At 37.1% G+C, this 22,260-nt stretch overlaps 1 protein-coding gene across 1 annotated transcript; it reads left to right on the plus strand.

The window, feature by feature from the left end:
• Nucleotides 1-1,689: 1,689 nt before the first annotated feature.
• On the plus strand, nt 1,690-19,908 carry LOC149132545 (uncharacterized). The gene is made up of 4 exons (XM_089363909.1): nt 1,690-3,595; nt 6,884-6,952; nt 8,836-8,925; nt 19,737-19,908. The coding sequence occupies exons 1-4, from the start codon at nt 2,522-2,524 to the stop codon at nt 19,821-19,823; spliced, it is 1,320 nt and encodes a 439-aa protein (XP_089220035.1). The 5' UTR covers nt 1,690-2,521; the 3' UTR covers nt 19,824-19,908.
• The last annotated feature ends 2,352 nt before the right edge of the window (nt 19,909-22,260 follow it).

Consider the following 22,260-nt stretch of genomic DNA (forward strand, 5'->3'; position numbering starts at 1 on the left):
TCTGCCTCATATTTCCTCCCCCAAACAGACCTGTAATTCCGCCCCCCTACTTCACTTTCTCCAATCAACAATACCAGCACCTGTTCAGCGTAGAAACAAAGTAGAAACGGTAATGAGTAGAAAAGTGACAATAATAAATAAAAAAAGTGGAAGAACGTGTTGAAGATGACTTTACATGAATATATTTCATTCAAAGTTACTTCGTGCGACATTATTCAATTCATGCTTGAAACTGACTTATGCACATTAGCATACGTACCGTATTCTGTTTCCATAAGAATAATTTCATTCTTGCCGGACTATGTTATTTCCGTTTTAAGATAGCTGAATGAGTGATTTGAGGGCAACTCCACTGCTGTTTCTTGCAAGGCGCCCGATTGCATGAAAGCTTCAATGTTGTACTCGGCTCTTACTGTATGTTAGCATCCTATCAGCTAAATACAACTGTTTGTTGAATTGGAACTTTGAAGGTCCTGTGAACAGGTTAAAATCTACCCCTCCCTAATTCCCTCCAGAAATTGCAGTGAAATATTCCAGAATCTTTTGAACGTATGTACTCTAATGACCTAGAATTGGTAACAGAAAAGCGGAAGAAAATAAATGCTCGACTTTGGCTTCGGAGAAGAAAAGGTTGATGTATATCTTCACTAGTGATGGTTTGAATACAGATAAAATTAATTGAAAAGATATCGATTAAAGAAAGTAATAAACAAACGTGCATATGTTTGTGTGTGTGTGCGTGAGTGTGTGTGTGTGTATATATATATCTTTACTATCATACATACGTATACACTTACATGCATATATATATATATATATATATATATATATATATAAATTGATAGATATAAATATAGATATATAGATATATATACATGTATGTATATAAGTTTACATGTGTGTTTGATAGTAAAGATTTATATATATATATATATATATATATATATATATATATATATATATATATATATATATACATATATATATATATATATATATATATATATATATATATATATATATATATATATATATATATACATATATATATACATATATATATATATATATATATATATATACACATATATATATATACATATATATATATATATGGATGTATATAAAGGTATATATATATATATATATATATATATATATCAATGCCGAGAGATCAAAACAGACATGAAGCAAACAACCAGTCTGCAATTACGCCAACGTCTACTTTCAGTAACAAATCACCACAATTTCCTGCAGCAATTTCACACCTAGTTTCCCGCCTAAACATTCATCTATCTCCAAAACGAACGTTTGATAAGAATGTTAGTTTTAGATGCCCAACTACCTGCCATCCTACCATCTCCTAATCGCTCTTTCACTTCCACTTTCTACCTCCCTTGTTATCTTCCTCACCTTCGTTACCATGTTGACAACTGTGAAGGAAGTAAATCTCTCATTCTTCGATAACATATTTTATCTTTGTTTGGCCAGATAGATATCGATCGCTCGTTTTACGATTTGATAACGCAATTTGTTCATGTTTGGAAAGCTGACATTTTGCATCCATTATACAGATTCGGTAAAAATACACAATTTTTCTTTTTCTTTCTTTTTTCTTTTTTTTTTTTGCATTCAATTTCTAACATACATCACTATTTTTATTCATGTTTCTTTTTTATTTCTTTCCAGCGAAATATAAAAAAAAGCACCCTTCATATTCACGTATATCTCAAACTTCGAGACTAACTTAAGCACAAACTATACTAAATCATAGAAAAACAGAAATACTAAATTGTTATAAACAAAAGACTTCCGTAAATTTTCTGTTTTTATTTTCTAAACAAGATTAGAATATTCTATTTTTTTCGTTTTTATTATACTATCAATCAAAATTGTATCTAAAATTGAAGTATATACAATGATCACAAATTATTGAGAGGAATTGTAGAAATGTAAAAAGTAACATTTCGCCCAAGTGCAAACGATAGAGAATATACGACTCAACGAAGTAGCCTTTACACGGTCGCTTGATCTGCTAGATGTAACAGCTAAACCTTCAAATTACACAATATTGGCTTAAAAAAAGAATGATTTGATGATGAAATCCCAGATACACTGTATTCAAAGAACAAGAATAAACCCGATGGTCACGGTCAAAATGCTTCTTGATTATATTTCCGTTTGAACAGAACTAAATCGAACCTAAACAACAACGACAACGGATTACATTACACTGTTTGTAATTGTAGAAAACGAAGGATACAATCAACTGAGTCAAAACGCGTCATTTCATCAATTTTAAGATTTATGCAAAGTTTTACAAAAATACAAATTAGATTATTTGAGTTTAAACAGAGCTATTGATTTTGAACTATTTGGAAATTTAAGTATTTTGGTCAAAGATATTAGATTGATTTCTACGGAGCCAGAACATATCTGAGACAGTTGTGGAGAATACGAAGAGGTTTCATGAGAGATTTTTCAACGTAATTAATATAAAATCTTACACCAAACAGACCCAATGATGTTCAAAACATACGAAACTATCAAAAACTATAGCAAAGTTAAAGTGTTACTCAACAAATATCAATACCAACAGCGAGTCCTAATGGAAAGTCAGCTGGAAGAGAGTTTAAAACCGTTGTTGTTGTGTATGAGGCTTTTTGGTATGTACCACAAATTCGGGGACAGAGACTTATGGACATTATACAGTCTTATTGTTGGTGGATTTATGGCGTATTCTTTCGTTAGAAGTTTGACACAATACAGCGCCAATGAACAATATGGCAGTTTTTTATTCAGCAAGATCCAGTGGAGTTTACTCTCATTTCAATGTTTGATGATTCTCGTCCTTTTTCAACATTCTTTTCGGCGCAGCGGAAAATTAGAATCGTTGTTTCTTTGTTGGGAAAAATTATTTTCCCACACTGCTTACAATAAATGTCCCCGGTATCTTTTACTCCTGAGTATCACCATACCTGCTGTGAACTTTTTGGTGAATCTCGGAGGGATAATTCTTTCATTCTATATTGAACCTAATATTGGCAATATCATTGCGCAAGTTTCTTGGTTCAATAGACCCAGCAAATACGAAACGAACATTAAATGGCTGACGAGAAATGCAACCGGTTACGATACTATGAAACTAAATGACTTCCATTTCAGTCCCGAGGCTAATGGCCATATACAAAAAACTATAATTACTGCATTGTTTATGATGAAGTCTGGTATTACATACTTTTCGGGCTCGTTTTTTGTTATACTCTGTACTCTAGTCGGAGCACAGTTCGACCGACTTGCCAGTTGTTTTGCTAAATCAATCACAGCAGACGGTAGACTGTTGTGTGACCTCAGTCAAACAAGATTCCATTACCAACGACTGGTTGAGTTAATAGATATCATGAATGCATCTTTCAGTACAATCATGGCAATTATATTCTTCTCGGACATTGGTGTGTTTTCGCTCAATTTCTATAACTTGATATTTTTCCAAGAGACACCCGGCTATCACACGGTACTGTTCAGTATATGGTACATAACAGTCTTCATTCACCTGGCATCAGTCTCGGGAGCAGCAGCTAGGGTCGGCTTCTCTGTAAGTAAATGAAATATATATATTTTTTTACTATACCCTTTTTTTCTTTTCTTTTCATTTATTTTTGACTGAGTGCAATTTTATATTTTGACTAAAAGTGGATGAAATTCATTTTCGAAATCCGATAAACAGCCACATTGATAAAATAGCGTTACAAGCGCAGGCAGGGCTATATGGTTAAGAAGCTCATTTTAAAACAGCGGCTTCGGGTTCAGTCCCACTGTGTGGCACCTTGGGCAAGTGTCTTGTGGTACAGTTCCGGGCTGACCAAAGCCTCGTGAGTGAATTTGGTAGAAAGAAATTGTGTCGGAGCCTGTCGTGTGTGTGTGTGTGCGTGTGCATGTGTGTGCGTGCGTGCGTGCGTGTGAGTGGGTGCATGCGCGCGCACATATGTATGTCTTTGTATTTGGTATATGCCCCCTCCCCAGCACTGCTTGGAAACAAATGTTGGTTTTGTTTACACCCGCGTTACTTAGCGGCTCGGCAAAAGATACCGAAAGAATAAGTACCCAACTTAAATACGAATGAGTACTGTGGTCTATTTATTCGACTAAAACACTTCGAGGTGTTGCTCCAGCATGGCAGCAGTCCAGTGACTGAAACAAATAAAAGATAGATGGTAACATTGTTATATTATTTAAGGCAGAATCATTAGAGCGTGAAGCAAAATTTTTAGAAGCGTCTTTACGTTCTGAGTTCAAATTCCACCGCGGTCGACTTTGCCTTCACCCTTTCAGGGTCGATAAAATAAGTACCAGTTGTACTTGCTTAAGATGTTGTGCAGCGGAACTGAGCTTGAAACCACGTGACAACACATCGTGCTTTTTAAACCCCGTAGCCATATCTTCGCTTGTATATTCTAGGAGATATCGTTATTGATGTAAGTCGGTCGCTGTCTATCATGGCCTAACCTCAGCCAGTTTACATGTCTCTCTTTCTGTCTGGTTCGATTATAAAAGCGAAAAGTTGCTCAGTGGGGTGTCTAACCACGAAAGACGATTGGGCGTAGCTGTTTGGATGCTGGCCATTTGGCGCCGCTGACTGGGCACTGAGCCTATTTTGGCGATTGTGCATTTTGGCACTGGAGACAAACAAGTGTGTATCGCAGATATATACATACACCAACTGCCTGTAAAACCATTTTTGGCAAGACTGTTTCGATTCCTGGCTAAACAAATTTTCTTTGCCACTTTTGCCGTAAAAGATCCTATTTTATTTTAGACGACACGAAATTGTGAGAAATTAGTGTTTTCTAGAATTTTGCTATCTGTATATGGATTTTCACACATTCACATATACACAGCTGCTTAATCATGTGTATATATAAATGCATGTATGTGTGTATGTATATATGTGGGTATGTATATACGTATGTGCGTATATATATATATATATATATATATATATATATATATATATATATATATATATATATACACATACATATATACATATATGCACGCACACGCACACACACATATACATATATACGTTCATGCATACCTACATACATACTTACAAACGTTCAAAATCCAGTTCACACCACATCTATAAGTATATACACATAAATATAGATATATCCATATCCATACATAATATATATACATACACACACACGAGTGTGTATGTGTGTGTGTATGTCTGTATATTTGTGTGTATGAATGTGAGAGCGTAAACAGAAATTGTATGATATATGTATTTTTAAATAATATAAACATATGTATGTATATATAATTATATATATATTATATATAAATGTATATATATATATGTATATATATATAAATTATATATATATTATATATAAATGTATAATATATATGTTAATACACACACATACATATATTTATAAATATATTTATACATACGTACACACACACACACACACACATATATATATATATATATATATATATATATATATACATACATATGTATGTGTGTGTTACAGTTTTACTTATTTATCGTATGGTACTTCCACCCCCTCCACCCCCCTCTCGTTTGCCCCTGTTCAATATTGGAAAATCGACCCCTTAATAGTTGCAGTATAGAATGTCAAGTATTCTACAACCCCACCGCCACCCGGTCCCAGCACCACACCTTTCCGACTCTCCTGTTAAGGACCACCCTTGGGCAATTTTTCGTCTTGAAAATCGAAGATAATATATAAAAAAAAAAGTCATTCATATATAAACTACGATAGAAGAAGAAAGACGAAAAGAAAGAAGAAAAGCGAGGATGAAGGTTTTGATAGGAAATGGGGGAAAGGGAGGCAGGGGGTGGGGGTGGGGGGTAATAAAATAGAATAAAAAGAAAAAAATGTATTTTATGAAAAGAAATAGAAGGACGACGACCACGACGAGAACTATGATGATGACGATGATGATGGTTGATAGTGGCGGCGGCGGTTGCGGCGGCGGTAGCGGCGGCGGTGGCGGCGGCGGCGGTGGCGGCGGCGGCGGTGGTGGTGATGAAGGTGGCCTGGTTGTGGCGGTGGTGGTGGTGGTGGTGATAGTAGTAGTAGTAGTAGTAGTAGTAGTAGTAGTAGTAGTAGTAGTAGTAGTAACAGTAGTAGTAGTAGTAGTAGTAGTAGTAGTAGTAGTAGTAGTAGTAGTAGTAGTGGTGTTTTGTAAATTAGTGACGGTGTTAGTAGCTTCCTTCAGAACGTCTACTTACAACGCTACCACTATCTCCACCACTACCACCACCACCACCACCACCACCACCGACCACCATGCGACCCACAAAGTACCACCACATCTCCACCATCGCCATTTTCATCACACAAGAGCAAACGAGGAAATCCTCTACCTGGTCCCTTCACCTGCTAAAAACGTCAGTCAGATCTCCCTTAAATTATATCCATTCACTTGTAATACAGAGGGACACTTTAAGTCGGGCATGGGCGACCTTTTTCGGGAAGCAAGCAGCATGAGACATGACTCATCGAATGGCGGGCCGCACAGCTAAAAACATCGAAGGTAAATTTTAGTTAGCACTGCCACCCAGAACGTCTGGCGGGCCGCAGTTTGGCCCCACATCTCATCCCACCCCCGACTGCTTTAAACTACTAATAATAAAGAATTTGGAACTGGAGTATGGTGACTTTTAATATGTGCCTAGAAGAGAAGCTGTTCCTCACACAAACACACACACTCACACACATATGCAAACACACACACTCACACACATCCACAATGAGACATAATATTCAAATTTACTTTAGATCTGTGTGTGTGTGAATATCGTTTCGCCAACTCATTCACAAATTCCTTTCTCGTTCTTCAGGCGCACAAGTTACTTCCTCATTTATATAAGATCCGATACAGCGAACACACAGAACATTTCGGGATGGAGGTATAGTTGTTACCTTTTTTAAATTTTATTTATTATTGAGAGTCTACAGAGTCAATCGATTTGCTAAAAATAGCAGCCAATGACCCTCGCACAATTTAAATAAGAAAATGATACATTAGCAATACTGTATTAACGCATAGGCACACAGAGTAGTTGCCCCCCACCCCGGGGAGGATGTCTCACGGGCCTAGAGACCCTATGTGTGCCGTACCGTGCTGTCAATAAATGAATAAATATTATAGGGCCCAGTGCATTATAGGGTCGAGCGCTTCCTGATCTCACTGACCGGTCTTCTTTACGTTTCTCTGTCCTTCAGCAACTGTCGCACATCTACTCGACAGGGTCGTCAACGATTAAATGCATTCCGATGGGAAACATTCTGTCACTTGTTTTGCAGTGTTTCTAGGATCACTTTATATAATGTATCAATCCCTTCTTAAGATGATAAAGTATGCTTTGAGGGAGATTCGGTTGGTATTTGCAGCAAATCAAGCAGTCATATAGAAGCATTTTCTTCGGCACAGCCATGAAAGCTTATTAGAAATAGTAAATTCTTATTATATATCCACAGAGACTATTCAAAGTATGTTTTTTTTTACAATTTTATTAGAACGGAGAAACAAAGATTTGCGACGTTCATATTTTTCTGTAACGTTTTCGTTTCATAAATAAGTTTCTCAGCTGGAATCGTGACATGACTAAAAATTCGGATTACTGGAAGCGACAAACATTGAAAGTCCAATTTAATATTGATTTCTAATATGAACTAAAGATCAAAGCTCTTTCGGGGAAATGGAGAACAAGGCTGCATGACAATCATGCCTTTCTCAGCAGCATTATCACTACAGTGAACCAGTGAATATTCCATAAGAAACCTACAATGCTATTGTTCGCAATAGGCCTGACATGAAATAATTTAAATAAATAAGAGAAAACGTTTCCAAAGAGATATCAAAACCGACATGCTTATCTCAGCAAATCGCAGAAGGCGTAGCATAGACTCTACGGCCATCGTACAAATTGGCAAAACCTCAAGAAAATGAAATGAGATTGAAAATCGCTTTCAAAATTTGGTTATGATGTCTTTCTTTTGAAGTTAACTGTTTGAAACATCGCAGACTTTTCATTCTGCAAGAAAAGATTTTATTCTCAAGGTTAGATTAGTGAGAAAGGTTAATAAAATTGAAGGTCTGATTTCAATTCTTGCTGGTCGCTACCCAGAGGAAAACAGGAACGGGAGAAGGAGTTCCGAATGGATGCAGTTCGAACATGGAAATAACGGTTGAGAGGAGATACGCCCGACATGTTGAACACAAGAACAATAACATCTTCTCTTTCACTCGCTTCTGTTCTCAGGACGAATAACGAAACGGGAGTAACACAGTGTGCCTGTCCAAAAGTATGAAGGTCACCTATTATTTTATGTATCCCAGTGTCGCCAGCGTGCTAAAAGGGACATTTTTGGTAAGGATTTTTAAGGTTATAAAAGCCACACGTGAAACGTTGAAAGCGTCAGAGAGAGAGAGAGAGGGGGGGAGAGGGAGAGAGAAAGAGAAAAGGAAAGAAAAAGGGAGAGAGAGAAAGGGTGAGAGAGAGAGAGAGAGAGAGAGAGAGAGAGATCTAATAAGGCCAAAATGTTGGATTGGGAAAAGCGACAAAGCATCGCTCAAACTGTTTTACCTTTACATTAATTTTCTCCGACGAAATCCAGAAGAGCCAAATCCATTCTGAGGTCAATAAAATAGCAAATAAGTAAAAACTCATAAATAAAAAGCGATTAAATATATTACACGACATTTCTCATCTAAAACCTTCTTCTTCATCCTGAGTCGACGGATCCAGGCCTTCATCTTTATAAATTTCCTCTCATTTACTTTTTACAGATGCTGCTTTTGTTAAGTAAACTGAACGGGCAGCAGGTCGGCTTGACAGTTCTACATTTATTTGTGGTCAGTTGGAGAACGATCCTTAAAGTAAGTAAATGATAACAACAGCAACAACAACAACAACAATAGTAATAATAATAAGAATAATAATAATAATAATAATAATCCTTTCTATTCTAAGCACAAGGCCTGAAATTTGGCGGGAGGGGGACTAGTCGATTACTTCGACCTCAGTGTTTCACTGGTACTTAATTTATCGACCCCGAAAGGTTGAACGGCAGAGTCGACCTCGGTGGAATTTGAACTCAGAACGTAGCGACAGACGAAATACCGTTAAGCATTTCACCCGGCATGCTAACAATTCCGACAGCTCGCCGCCCTAAATAATAATAATGATATTAAAAAATTATTAATAATAATACTGATAATAATAATGTTGATGATGATGATGATAATAATAAAAAAAATAATAATAATGATGATAATAATAATAATAATAATAATAATAATAATAATAATAATAATAAAAAGGAACTTTGGGACACCCGGTTCTTCGGCGTCTTTGTGTCTCCTCAGTCAAAGCTATCTCAAACCAATAAATCTAACAAGAGTTTGTGGCTTTTGTTTATATATTCAGCAAACACATTATTTGCTGATGCGTGTTAATTGTCTGCCAACCGATAATGAACCGCCATATACACTGAACAGTGAGAATCAAAAAAGATAACTTTCATATTCATTGTTAATAGGTTCCGGTAGCTCTTGCACGTGAATATGTTCTGAAGTCCCCTTGTGCTAATGAATCAAGTGCATTATGAGCGCGCATTCGTCTGAAAGGAGATGTTTTTCTTCAATCATACAACGATACAATGCAAATCTCCAATATAACAGCGATTAGCAGAAATACGTTAGAATCTGCTTGAACGTATTAAGAATGAATAATGAAAGTCATCGTTTTGATTCTCGCTGTTCACTGTGCACATACATGTGGATCAGATTTATTCATATCAACGACGGGTATAGCTATGTCGACGATCGGGTTACTAACACCAAGTAGTTCCGAAAAATGATGGAGAAGCGAATTAGTGGAGAAAGTTTGGGCAGGGGTTTCATGAAACCAACCGGTTCTGGGTATTATTATAGAAATAGCAAAGAAGACTAAGAGGGTAGATAGGACACCAGTAAGACATATTTTTGGGGTGCGTTTGTGAGTGATTTCATGCCTGCCAGACGAGTGCCATGTCGCTGGCATGCCGTCTAGGATGTCTTTGTATGTGGAGCAGGGGCGCCGTCCTAGATGTGGGAGCAGTTTCCCACTGGGGTAAATTTCTTCTGAGTCTCGCCTAAGGTGAATGGGCGTCGGTTGGGGGTGGGTGAGCAGCGAAGGATTTTCTGGCTCCAGAAGAGAAAAGCTTGTCTCTGTGCTGCAATGTTTTAATGATATTGATGATGTTGATGATGATGATGACGACGATGATGACGATGATGACGATGACAACGACGACGACGACGGCGACGACGACGATGAATGATGATGATGATGATGATGATGATGATGATGATGATGAAGATGAAGATGATGACGACAACAACAAAGACGATGATGATGCTGACATGGTGGATGCTCGTCGTCGTTGTCATGGTTGTCGTCGATCGTTGTATGTATTGTGATGAAGCCGTTCAGTTTGCCGAGCTAGCAACCACCTGTTCAAGAAGTAAGCATACAGCAAAAAGAGACGAGAAGAGAAGAGACGTACTTGAGTGATTGAAGCACAAATATAAACCAGCTTCTCTCTTACAGGTGAAATCAATCCGAGACAATGACGTGACAAGGTTTGCGGTACGACATAAGCAAACAGACAAACTAATATATCAACGTTATTAGGCCTGTTAGGGTAATGTAAAAATGCACTTGTGTACACACAGGAGACAGTCGCGGGAGTCTATGTAATTGCCCAGGTAGACGCATACATTTAAGCATCACACGCAGGTACGGATGTGTGCGTATTTGTTCGGTTTTTGTGTATGTGTGTATGTGTGTGTGTAAACATCTGAGTAGCTAGGTGTGTGTGTATGTATATATATATATATATATATATATGTATGTATGTACCGAACCTTATATTTTATGGAAGAGCATAGGCATATGTACACACATAAAAATCACTTGTACATGAGTACAAACGCACACATACACACATGCATATATATATATATATATATATATATATATATATATATATATATATATATATATACAGGCATACATATATACATACACACACACATAAACATGTAGACAAACATATATATATATATATATATATATATATACACAAACGCGCACGCACATACATATGTATATATATATATATATGTATATATATACACATACAAATACGTATGTATATATATATATATATATATATATATATATATATATATCTGTATATATATATATATATATATATATATATATATATATATATATATATATATCAATGTATGTATATATATATATATACATATATATATATATATATATATATATATATATATATATATATATATATATATATATATATATATGTATGCATACATACACACACACACACACACACACACACACACACACACACACACTTCAATTTACAAATGAGCGGATAGTAAGCATTTGTTTCATAGAGCAGACTGTCCGTTTACTTTCTCGATGTTCAAAGTTTCGCGTTTCCGCTGTTCACCCAACAGATATTGCAAGACAGTTGCAGTCTCTCATGTGTACATATTTTAAAGTGCACTAACTTAATCAAAGATTGGATAAGAGAGACGATATAACGCCTGTTACACATCAGTGCACCGTAAAACCGTTGAGAAAGTGGCCTTGAAATAGTGCACAATCTCTCCTGATGACTACTAGAAGTTACTGGTATCCGCTATGCGGAGTTTTCGATTGACTGCACTGGCTCGAGCAGACTGTTTCCAAGTGTGTATGTGAGCACACACACACACACACATAATATCCTTTTCTGCTCTAGGCACAAGGCCCGAAATTTTGGGGGTAGGGGCCAGTCGATTAGATCGACCCCAGTACGCAACTGGTACTTAATTTATCGACCGCGAAAGGATGAAAGGCAAAGTCGATCTCGCTGGAATTTGAACTCAGAACATAATGGCAGACGAAATACCGCTAAGCATTTTCGCCCGGCGTGCTGACCACTCTGCCAGCTCCTCGCCGTCTTACACACACACACGCACACACGCACACACACACACACACACACACACACACACACACACACACACACACACACACACACACACACACACACAATGTTACACTTGTGTGTGTATTTGTGTACATGTAAGTGTTCCCGACATTCACTTGTAACATTCATTCCAACATAGAATCTTTTACTGAACTTTTTGGCTCTTTCGGCAACGGTCAGCTTTAGTATGTCACACATAATAATGGTGTCTTTAGAAGTGTTCAAGAATTTGGTAATACCAGTCTTTCATAATTGGTGCGCTTAGTTTTGTGTGTAAATGCTTTAGTGACAGTATGGAAAAGCTGGTGGAAGTTCCTCTCATGGACAACTGAGGAACCCTACACGTTCTGATGCACCTCAGATGCACCTCAGCAGTCGCCTCTCTCCTTCTCAAATCCTCCGGTTTACACGGCCCATTCACACGGGCCATCCTCGCCATATGCACCCACCTTTGAACAAATTTACTGGTGGACAGAACTTCCCTCTCTGCTCTCTTTTTCTTTTTCAAGTAGAACTTGAAAAAGTCTAAGAGGGCTTGGCCGAAATGGAAAGTATCTGTCTTCAGTTCTTTCAATCTCGTCCACCACACGACCACCTTCGCCATAGCCACCGGTCAGACGAAAACTGTCTTTCCTTCGCGACCAAAAGAAGGCCGCGTGGTGACCTTTACACTGGACTCGGTTGATAACCGGATCCGTCCTACACGTGATAACAACCATTCGACAGAGCTCCACAAGTCAGTAATGCACGGACAGTGGACGAATGCGTGCACTACAGTTTCGTCGCCCTGCGCACACCGCGGACAGGTCCGTCTAACAGCTATCAGTATCAGAAGGCATCAAAAGAAATATAAAGGCAATTGGAATAGAGTGTCCAGTAGAACTGTTACAAAAGGTTTGCCTCCCTGGCACGGCCAGAATAATCAGGAAAGTATTAGATAACTGAAAAGAACGAATAGCATGGTACCGTAGGCTGCAGGTAGTAATCCCGTTACGCATGGAGGACTCCAGGAACTCCAACAAAATCTGTAACAAAGAGAAATGATAGTAATAATAATTAGTAATGATTTCTTTACTAACCACAAGGGTTTACATTAAGAAAATCATTATGGACAGTACAGGTGAAAACAACGAATGTGTGTGTGTGTGTGTGAGTGTGTTGTTGTAAGGGTCTTGCGTGTAAACAAGACTAACAAAATTATATATATATAAAAAGAAACCAACAATGTGTAATCCTCAATAGGGAGCAGACTTTCGAGAGCTGCTCATGGAAAAACCCTTAAAAAAGACCATGGCTACGCTGACTTTTGGGGCAGGTGCTTTTTTTTTTACCTTTCCTTTTATTTTTGCAACTACAGGCGCGCATGTTCAGGGCAGGCCTCTTCGCTCGCACCATTCTCGATAATAGATTTTTCTTTTGTCTTCTTCTTCTTCCTTCTAACAAAACGCTAAAATAAAGCGCGTGATGAGTAAACAATGAAGAGAAGTTGCCTGGTGTAACAGGTGGTGGCTCTGCAGAGCGGTTTACATATTAAGTCCGCACATTCACTGTCATATAACCATTTAACAACACGATTGACAATCCCGAGCCAACACCCATTCATGTACAGTTGTATTTTACTATCATTTGCTTTCCTTTCTTTCTTTCTTTCTTTCTTTCTTTCTTTCTTTCTTTCTTTCTTTCTTTCTTTCTTTCACAGTCATGTGACATACGACTTGTTATCACTCCTATTTTATATGCAATATATATGTCTCTAAAAGCATCGGTTTCGTTACCAAGACAACTCTATTAGCATCAATATTAGTTGTGGTTGTGGTTGTTGTTGTTGTAGTGGTGGTGGTGGTGGTGGTGGGGATTGTTATTGTTTCAGTTGCTGATGTTTTATTTTTATTTTTATTTTTCTCAGAGTTCAATAATAATAATGATTACGAATATGTGCCACAAAGATAGCTTGGGGGAGGGGATTAAGTCGATTACATTGACCCCAGTGCGTAACTGGTACTTATTAAATCAACCCCGAAAGGATGAAAGGCAAATTCGACCTTAGCGGAATTTGAACTCAGAACGTAGCGGCAGACAGAATACCACTAAGTATTTCTCCCTCTGTGCTAACGATTCTGCCAGCTCGCCGCCTTAATGCACACACCCGTCCCGGCCCGACGAAGATCAAATTGTGACCTTGTTGCCACGTTGCATCTCTGTCACCTGGGCCTATCGAACGGCTATCACCCTCTCGTGTTTTCCCTGTCTTGCCTTTTACTTCCTTTCTGCCAGTCTCCCAACTACTTTTTTTATTGATGCCATTTTACTTTAAGGAATTTGTGAGCCCTTGTCCTTTCTCTTGGAAAATATTTAAAGATTCGTCTCACAGTTTCATTATTGCTCTCTCATATACATTATTTACATTTGACGGATATTTGTCCTCATCATATTTGTTGTTAACACAACGTTTCGGCTGATATACCCTCCAGCCTTCATCAGGTGTCTTGGGGGAAATTTCGAACCTGGGTTCTCGTTCCTAAGGTATTTTTCGATGTTGCTATTATTATTATTATTATCACTATTCAGGTCACTGCCTGGAATCGAACTTGGAATCTTGGGGTTAGCAGCCCGCGTTCTTAACCACTACGCCATATGGTGTAGTGATTCGAAATTTTCCCCAAGACACCTGATGAAGCCTGGAGGGTATATCAGCCGAAATGTTGTGTTAACAACAAACAAAATGAGGACAAATATCCGTCAAATATAAATAATGCAAATAATGTACATAATTCCTCATCTCTTAAATATAGAACTGCTCTCTTATAAATTTGTAAGATTTTCAGTCTCGAAGAATTTTACTTTGTTCAAATTATCCTTCTTCAATTTTTAAGTCTTCTCAAACTCTGCGATTTTGCCTGCCTTTGTTACAACCAGTTTTCTTTTACTTATATATATATATATATATATATATATATATATATATATATATATATATATATATATATATATATATATATATATATATATACACATTTATTTATCAACATATCTATTTATATATTTACTGTGTTCTCATTTCTATTTGATTTTGTAATAAATATATTCGATGCATGAAGCGTTTCCGTGGATTAATTTCTTTTTGATGTTTACTATTATAAAAAAAAAGCGTTGCTTTGTTTTATTATTTTCATTATTAATATCCTGACTGATATCATTTGGTATTACTTTGTGGCTATATTAGAGCGATTCTAATGTTTGCTTAACACATTTGCATCTTTTAATATTACTCACGTTTCTTGTTTTACAAACAAAATCTAAGAAATCAATCTTAATCTCCGTTTTTCATTGCTGTATACTATTAATATTTTATTCTCCATATTCTACTAAAACATACAAATGTACAACGTCTTTCCAATTCTTCTGATGATTTGCAGTAATTTTTAGTGTTCTGTTTTATGTATCTTCTGTGCACTCATTGGTCTTTTGTTGAGCTAATATTAATGGAATAGGTTCCTGAAAGTTCTCGTTTAAGCATTTCTTCCTTGTTACATGTTTATGTTGAGGAATTGTAATGCGTCTTTTGTTGCCTCAGCGGTTCTCCGTTCCTCTGCTTTTTAAAACTTGATCTTGCTCTGATTATATGCTTAATGTTTTATTTGTTCGAGTAATTAGCGTGTACTATTGGAACACTGTGAACTCCATTTGCTTTTTTTCTTCTCTCCTCTTTCTCTAAAAAAAAAAAAAAAAAGTAACTCTTTCGAAAGCTTTGATCTACGTTCGTCATCAATTGCTACATTTACCATATTTTTATGTACGTATGTTCAGGCAGAAATTGAACTCAAGAACCTTTATTCACACAAGACTCCAACGCAAAAAACAACTACAAAACCAACATTAGTCCTGTGTGGGTTTCTAAGTTCAACTCTTACTAGAGCATATGTGCAAGACAAAAAACACAAAAAACAAACAAGGCAAGAAAATAAGAGCACCAGCCATGACGCATCGCGATGAACGAAGATCAAATAGATGCAAATATAATGTTCTATAAAACAGCAGCGTAAGCAGTTATTTTAGCAGTAATTTCTTGTTCCGCTTTTTATATATAATGTTATTTAATAACACGTCTTACATCACATCAGAGAATATTATACTATTTGCTTGGGGTAGCTATCTCTCTTTTGGGACAATATACATGTTTTTTAATATGTTTCTTTCTTTTCATCTCGTTTATATGGATTAATGTTTCTTCCTGTTCGGGTTTCACCAGATGTAAAAAAATAAAGTCTTTTCTTTTTTACAAAACCATCTTTGTAACATTTCCCCCATTCGCCTGCCCTTCTGGTAAATAAAATAACCGAGTATTCTGGCTGTCGTTGTTGTTGCTGTTGTTGTTACGTGCGGCGAGATGGCCGAATCGTTAGCACGCCGGACGAAATGCTTAGCGGTATTTCGTCCGTCCTTACGTTCTGAGTTCAATTCCGCCGAGGTCGATTTCACCTTCATGCCTTCGGGGTCGATAAATTAAGTACCTGAAAAGCACTAGAGTCAATGTAATCGACTAGTCCCCTCCCCACAAAACTCAGGCCATGTGCCTTTAGTAGAAAGGATTATTATTATTATTATTATTATTATTATTATTATTATTATTATTATTATTATTATTAAGGTTTGTTTAAGGATGTTGAGCAAAATACCCATGTTTCCAAAGGTAAATTATCCAAACCCCAAAGAATTCCTCTCAACACATGGCTATGATGCTCCCCCACTACTTCTGTTAATGATCAGAGATGCACATATCGTCAGCCACCAAGGGACATTCTCAACTGGTTAAGCTCAAACAACTGACAAGCAAATCTGTGGCATTAAGCAGAATATTTGCTGTAACCCTTATTGTTATTATTATTATTATTATTATTATTATTATTATTATTATTATTATTATTATTATTATTATTATTATTATTATTATTATCGGTTAAGGTTCTGCGCTACCTCGTCGTATCTGCGTTCGTACTCTTTCCGTACAAGATTCAGAAACACTAACAATGTGAGTCACGCTTTCGACCCTCTTCCCACACATTCTGCAGAGGTTTATTGCACGTATCTGGTATATATCCCTTTCCAATGAGTTAGTATTCGGTGCCTGATCCTAGGCAGCGACGATGAGGCTTTCACTCTTATTTTTTAGGCCACCCTTGCTGAACCACCTCCATAATGCTTCCTGATCTTTCATGTTGTTCGTTTCCCGGTGGAACTAGCTATGTAATTCTATGCAGAATAGTTTCTTCTCTCTGGTTGGCTATTCGTGATCGGAATTGATTAGCACTCTCAATCCATTTTTGTGGTAAATCCTTCTGCATTAGAAGCATACTGTAGCAGGTCTTGTTTGCTATTTACCAAATACTCTGCCATGTTTCTTCTTTCACTATTGATGAACTACCGTACACTAATCAGCCAACGTCCAGCATTACATCTTTTCATGCAGAGCCAATGTACGTTCGCTTAGGGTGGAGGGCACCATGCAATGTCATTGTCTTTTGGGTTGTGCGATCAAATTGGTCAATCTCCGCTTGTGTCCATTTCAGGATGGGTGCACTATAGCGGACTACAGCAACAGCCCTTATGTTGATGGCAGTAACAAAGTTTCTTGAGTTGAGTTTTGATTTCAAGAGAAGTTTGAGGCGCTTCACATATGCAGTGATGACATTGTGTTTCATTTCTCTGTGCAAGATCTATCTCAAGGTACTTTTACCAATCGTCATCCGGGTCTTCCATTCTATGCCCTTACAATCTGCTCTTCTTCCCTCGTTTCAAAGTGAGTACCGCACGCTTCGAGATACCGAATTCCATCCTTGTATCCTTGCTGCACATCTGTAGTCTCAACCAGCCTCTCCATTTCAAGCTCTGTTTTTGCGAACAGTTTTAAATCATCCACGAAGAGAAGGTTGCTGAAACGAAGTCCATTTTTCACAGCACATTGTGCGTGTTGACTTTGCCTACGACTACAAAAAGTGAGATCAAGGCTATAACAAATATCAAAGTTGAACAAGGCTCCCCCTGGTTGTTACAGGAAAGACCTGCTTTCCAACTAGGCATGCTGTTTTTAATCAGTGCACACACGTTCTCAGCTACTCCACACATGTCGAGTGTTTCCAAAATCCACGAATGCAGCAACAGTTCGTAAGCCTATATTATTATTATTATTGTTCAGTAGTTTTATTTTTATAACGTGCTTTCACTTCACTACCGAGCGCAGCTCTGTGTGCCTTGGGTATGTGCTGTGGTTTGCTGTGATGCTCTTATGGTTACTGTATTGAAAGTGTTTTGCGTAGGATGTGTGCAGTGCCCAGTTGTGCAATTTTCTGTATGTTATATATATTTGTAAGTCCTGGTGTTTTTGTTATGTATTTGTCTGAATATTTTTTTAATTATACCTAAGGCACCTACTATGATAGGAATTGTTTCTGTTTTTAGATTCCACATTCGAGTTACCTCTATTTCCAGGTCTTTGTATTTTGAAAGTTTTTCCATTTCTTTTAGGGAAACGTTGTCATCTGCTGGTATTGATACATCAATTAGAAAGCATTTTTTTTCTTCATGATCTTTGACAACTATATCTGGTCTATTTGCCTTAATTTCTCTATCTGTGTGTATTGGCATATCCCAGAGTATGGTTGCTTTCTCGTTTTCTGTGACCTTTTCTGGCGTGTGTTTATACCATCTTTTTTCTGTTGTTATTCCATAGTGTTGGCATAGCTTCCAGTGTATATATGTCCCAGCTCTGTCGTGTCTGTGAATATATTCCTTCTTAGCCAGGACTGGGCAGCCAGAGATAATATGATTTATTGTTTCTTGTCCATCTCCACATATTCTACAGTTACTTGTTATATTTCTTTTCATTATATGTTTTTGGTAATTTCTGGTGGGGAGGCTTTGGTCTTGTGCTGCAATTAAAAATCTTTCAGTCTCTGCTTTGAGTCCTGAGCTTCTCAACCATTGCTGGGATTTTTCTCTGTCTATTTCTTTTGCATTTAGTTTAGCCCAGTATTTTCCACGAAAGGGCTTTTCTTGCCATCGTTTTATCATGATCCGTTGCTGTTCTAGTTTTAGTTTGGATTTCATTTGTTTTACAGCTTTTGTTGTTTCTTCTTCTTCATAGTTGTTCTTTAGTATGATTTCTTGTTTGTATTTGTCAGCTTCCTTAAATACTGAAAACAGTTTTTTTGTTTTGCTCGTGTTTTGTGGCTATTTGTATTAGTTTTCCTTGCTTCTGGAGTAGGTATTTTTGCAGTCTTATGGTGGTTATTTTATAATAGTTTTCCAGCTGTATAAGACCCCTGCCACCTTCTGTGCGTTGTATATATAGCCTTTCTATGTCAGATTTTGGGTGGTGCATCCTATATCCTGTCATTATTTTTCTTGTTTTCCTGTCTATTTTAGATAGTTCGTTTAGTGTCCAGTTAAGGATATTGTAGCTGTAGCTTATAACTGGGACAGCTAAAGTGTTAATACCCATTATCTTGTTTTTAGCATTGAGCTCTGTTTTTAGTATTGATCTAACTCGTCTATAGTACTCTTTCTTTATTTTTTCTTTATTATTATTATTATTATTATTATTATTATTATTATTATTATTATTTCTCTTTCTAGGTTGCTGGTCTCCTGTTTACATATCTGGTGTTATTAATCCAGTTTCGTGATTCCCAAGCTAACAAGATTCACAAAGTTACTTTCTAAACATTTCGTCGTAGATTATGTTCAACTGTAGATCTGTAAAAACAAAAATAGATTTGTACAGGAATAAAAAACCTTGGTAAATTTTCTCCGTCGTCCTTCCCTTCTTCTTCTTCTTCTTCTTCTTCTTCTTCTTCTTCTTCTTCTTCTTCTTCTTCTTCTTCTTCTTCTTCTTCTTCTTCTATTTCTTCTTCTTCACATCCAGCCTTACCACCACCACCACTCGTGGCATCTATCTATCTATCTATCTATCTATCTATCTATCTATCTATCTATCTATCAAAACCTTGAACACTCTGGAACTTTCAACAAAATAATTCACAGGAAAAACAAATATAAAAATTATACCCGAGTAGGATTTGAACTCGAAATATAAAACTACAAAAAGTTAATAATTAATTTCTTTTTCAGAAACACCAAACCCGACATATTTCAATGAAATTAAACTTGAAGCAGACGGCTTGTAAGGGAAGTAACTCTGTAAAAGAGTTGTCTTTCTTCCACCATTAACATTTCTTCAATCTGATATTCTTAGCGTAAAACGAATGACGTTATTTATCACAAGTCGTTGTTTTAAAAGTACAACAGACCCATAAAATTTGGGAGAAATACTAGCGAAAATGTAGTTGATAAAATCACATCTAGTCGTAGCATGATGGAGTCAATGAACTTAAAAGTAGATGACTAATATTCACACACACACACACACCAACGTCCGTCCGCACACGCACACACGCGTACACACACGCGCACACACACATTCTTGTTCTCATGAGTCAGCCTTGTTTCGGTGATGTTCGTTTGAATACACTCACACATACGCACGCGCGCGCACACCTACTCGCGTAGCTACAAGTAGATGGTTAACCAGGTAGATAGGAAGAGAGATATACAGACATACAGACAGACAGACAGACAGACAGACAGACGGACAGACAGACAGACAGACAGACAGACAGACAGACAGATAGACAGATAAATAGATAGATAGATAGATAGATAAATAGATAGATAGATAGATAGATAGATAAATAGATAGATAGATAGATAGATAGATAGATAGATAGATAGATAGATAGATAGATAGATGGATAGATAGATAGATAGATAGATAGACGCGCGTATAAACATACTGCGTAGGTGCACGTGTATATGTATGTGTTTGAATATATGTATGTATGTGTAAGTATGTATGTATGTATGTATGTATGTATGTATGTATGTATGGTTCTAGGTTCAGTCCCTCTGCGTGGCACCTCGAGCAAGTGTCTTCTTCTAGCTGACAAAGTCTTATAAGCGAATTTTGCTGATGGAAACTGAAAGAAGCCCATCAAATGTGTGTGCCTTTGTGTTTGTTGCTATGTTTGTTACTCACAACCGCTTGACAACCAGTGTTGTTTTGTTTACGTCTCGGTTACTAAGCGGTTCTTCAAAATGATTCCGATAGAAGGAGTACCAAAAAAAATTTACTGGGGCCGATTTGTTGGACAAAACCTTTCACACCGATGTCCCAGTATGGCCGCAATTTAATGACTGACTGAAACAAAAATAGAAAGGAAAAAGAAAAAATGGGTTGTACCTGTAATTCAGAAAGGTCGGCCCTGTTAGCCTTATCCCATAGACTGTAACGCAAAGTTTACCGAAGGATTATTTTACAGGAAAACATGAGGCTGTGAAATACTCATCCATATATAGATGAATGCAATGAATGGCAGTAACAGAAGGTATGAAGAGGATGGTCTGCCCTGGGTTACACTTTTGTTGGGGTGGAAGGAAGGTATCATATCTGGTCGAGAAAACGGTTCCTCATGAGGATAACATAGACGCCGCACGGGTTCGAAAGATGGACCGTTATAAAAACCTCTTCGATGATTGTGAAGACACAGGCTGGAAAGCAAGACATTTTCCAATCGAAGTAGGGTGTAGAGGATTCGTTGGACACAGTGTGAGGCTATCGTTGTTGTCATCGTAAAGCAAATACCATCATGAATGATATCCAAAGAACCGTGGAGAAGGCTAGCCATTGGATTTGGTTAAAAAGAATAGAAGAATATAGGGCGAAACCCAATAACCAGTTAATCTAGCAAGCTGGGTCTTCACTTCAGTGCGGGGACCAATACACAACAATGTTGTCGAGAAGAAGGACCCGAAATGGTGCGCATTCTCTCTTGATGGCCCCATTAACTTACTGGTATCCGGTTGCAGAATTTTCAACTGATAACACTCTTTTTTTTTTATCTGGTGTCATCATGATATAAGAGCGATTTTCTAATGTTCATTATTACCCAGGTATCAAAATCGCTGATGGCAGTGAAACTTTTCCCAGATTCCGGGGTTTGAGGAGAAGAAAGTTAGATAGGTGGTTAAAAATCTATGATGTCATATTGAGTAAATATACCGAGATATTTATTCTAGATCCTATAGAACCACTAATAACGAC

This window comes from Octopus bimaculoides, chromosome 15, assembly GCF_046866305.1.
Source record: "Octopus bimaculoides isolate indiv1 chromosome 15, ASM4686630v1, whole genome shotgun sequence".
Lineage (NCBI taxonomy): Eukaryota > Metazoa > Mollusca > Cephalopoda > Octopoda > Octopodidae > Octopus > Octopus bimaculoides.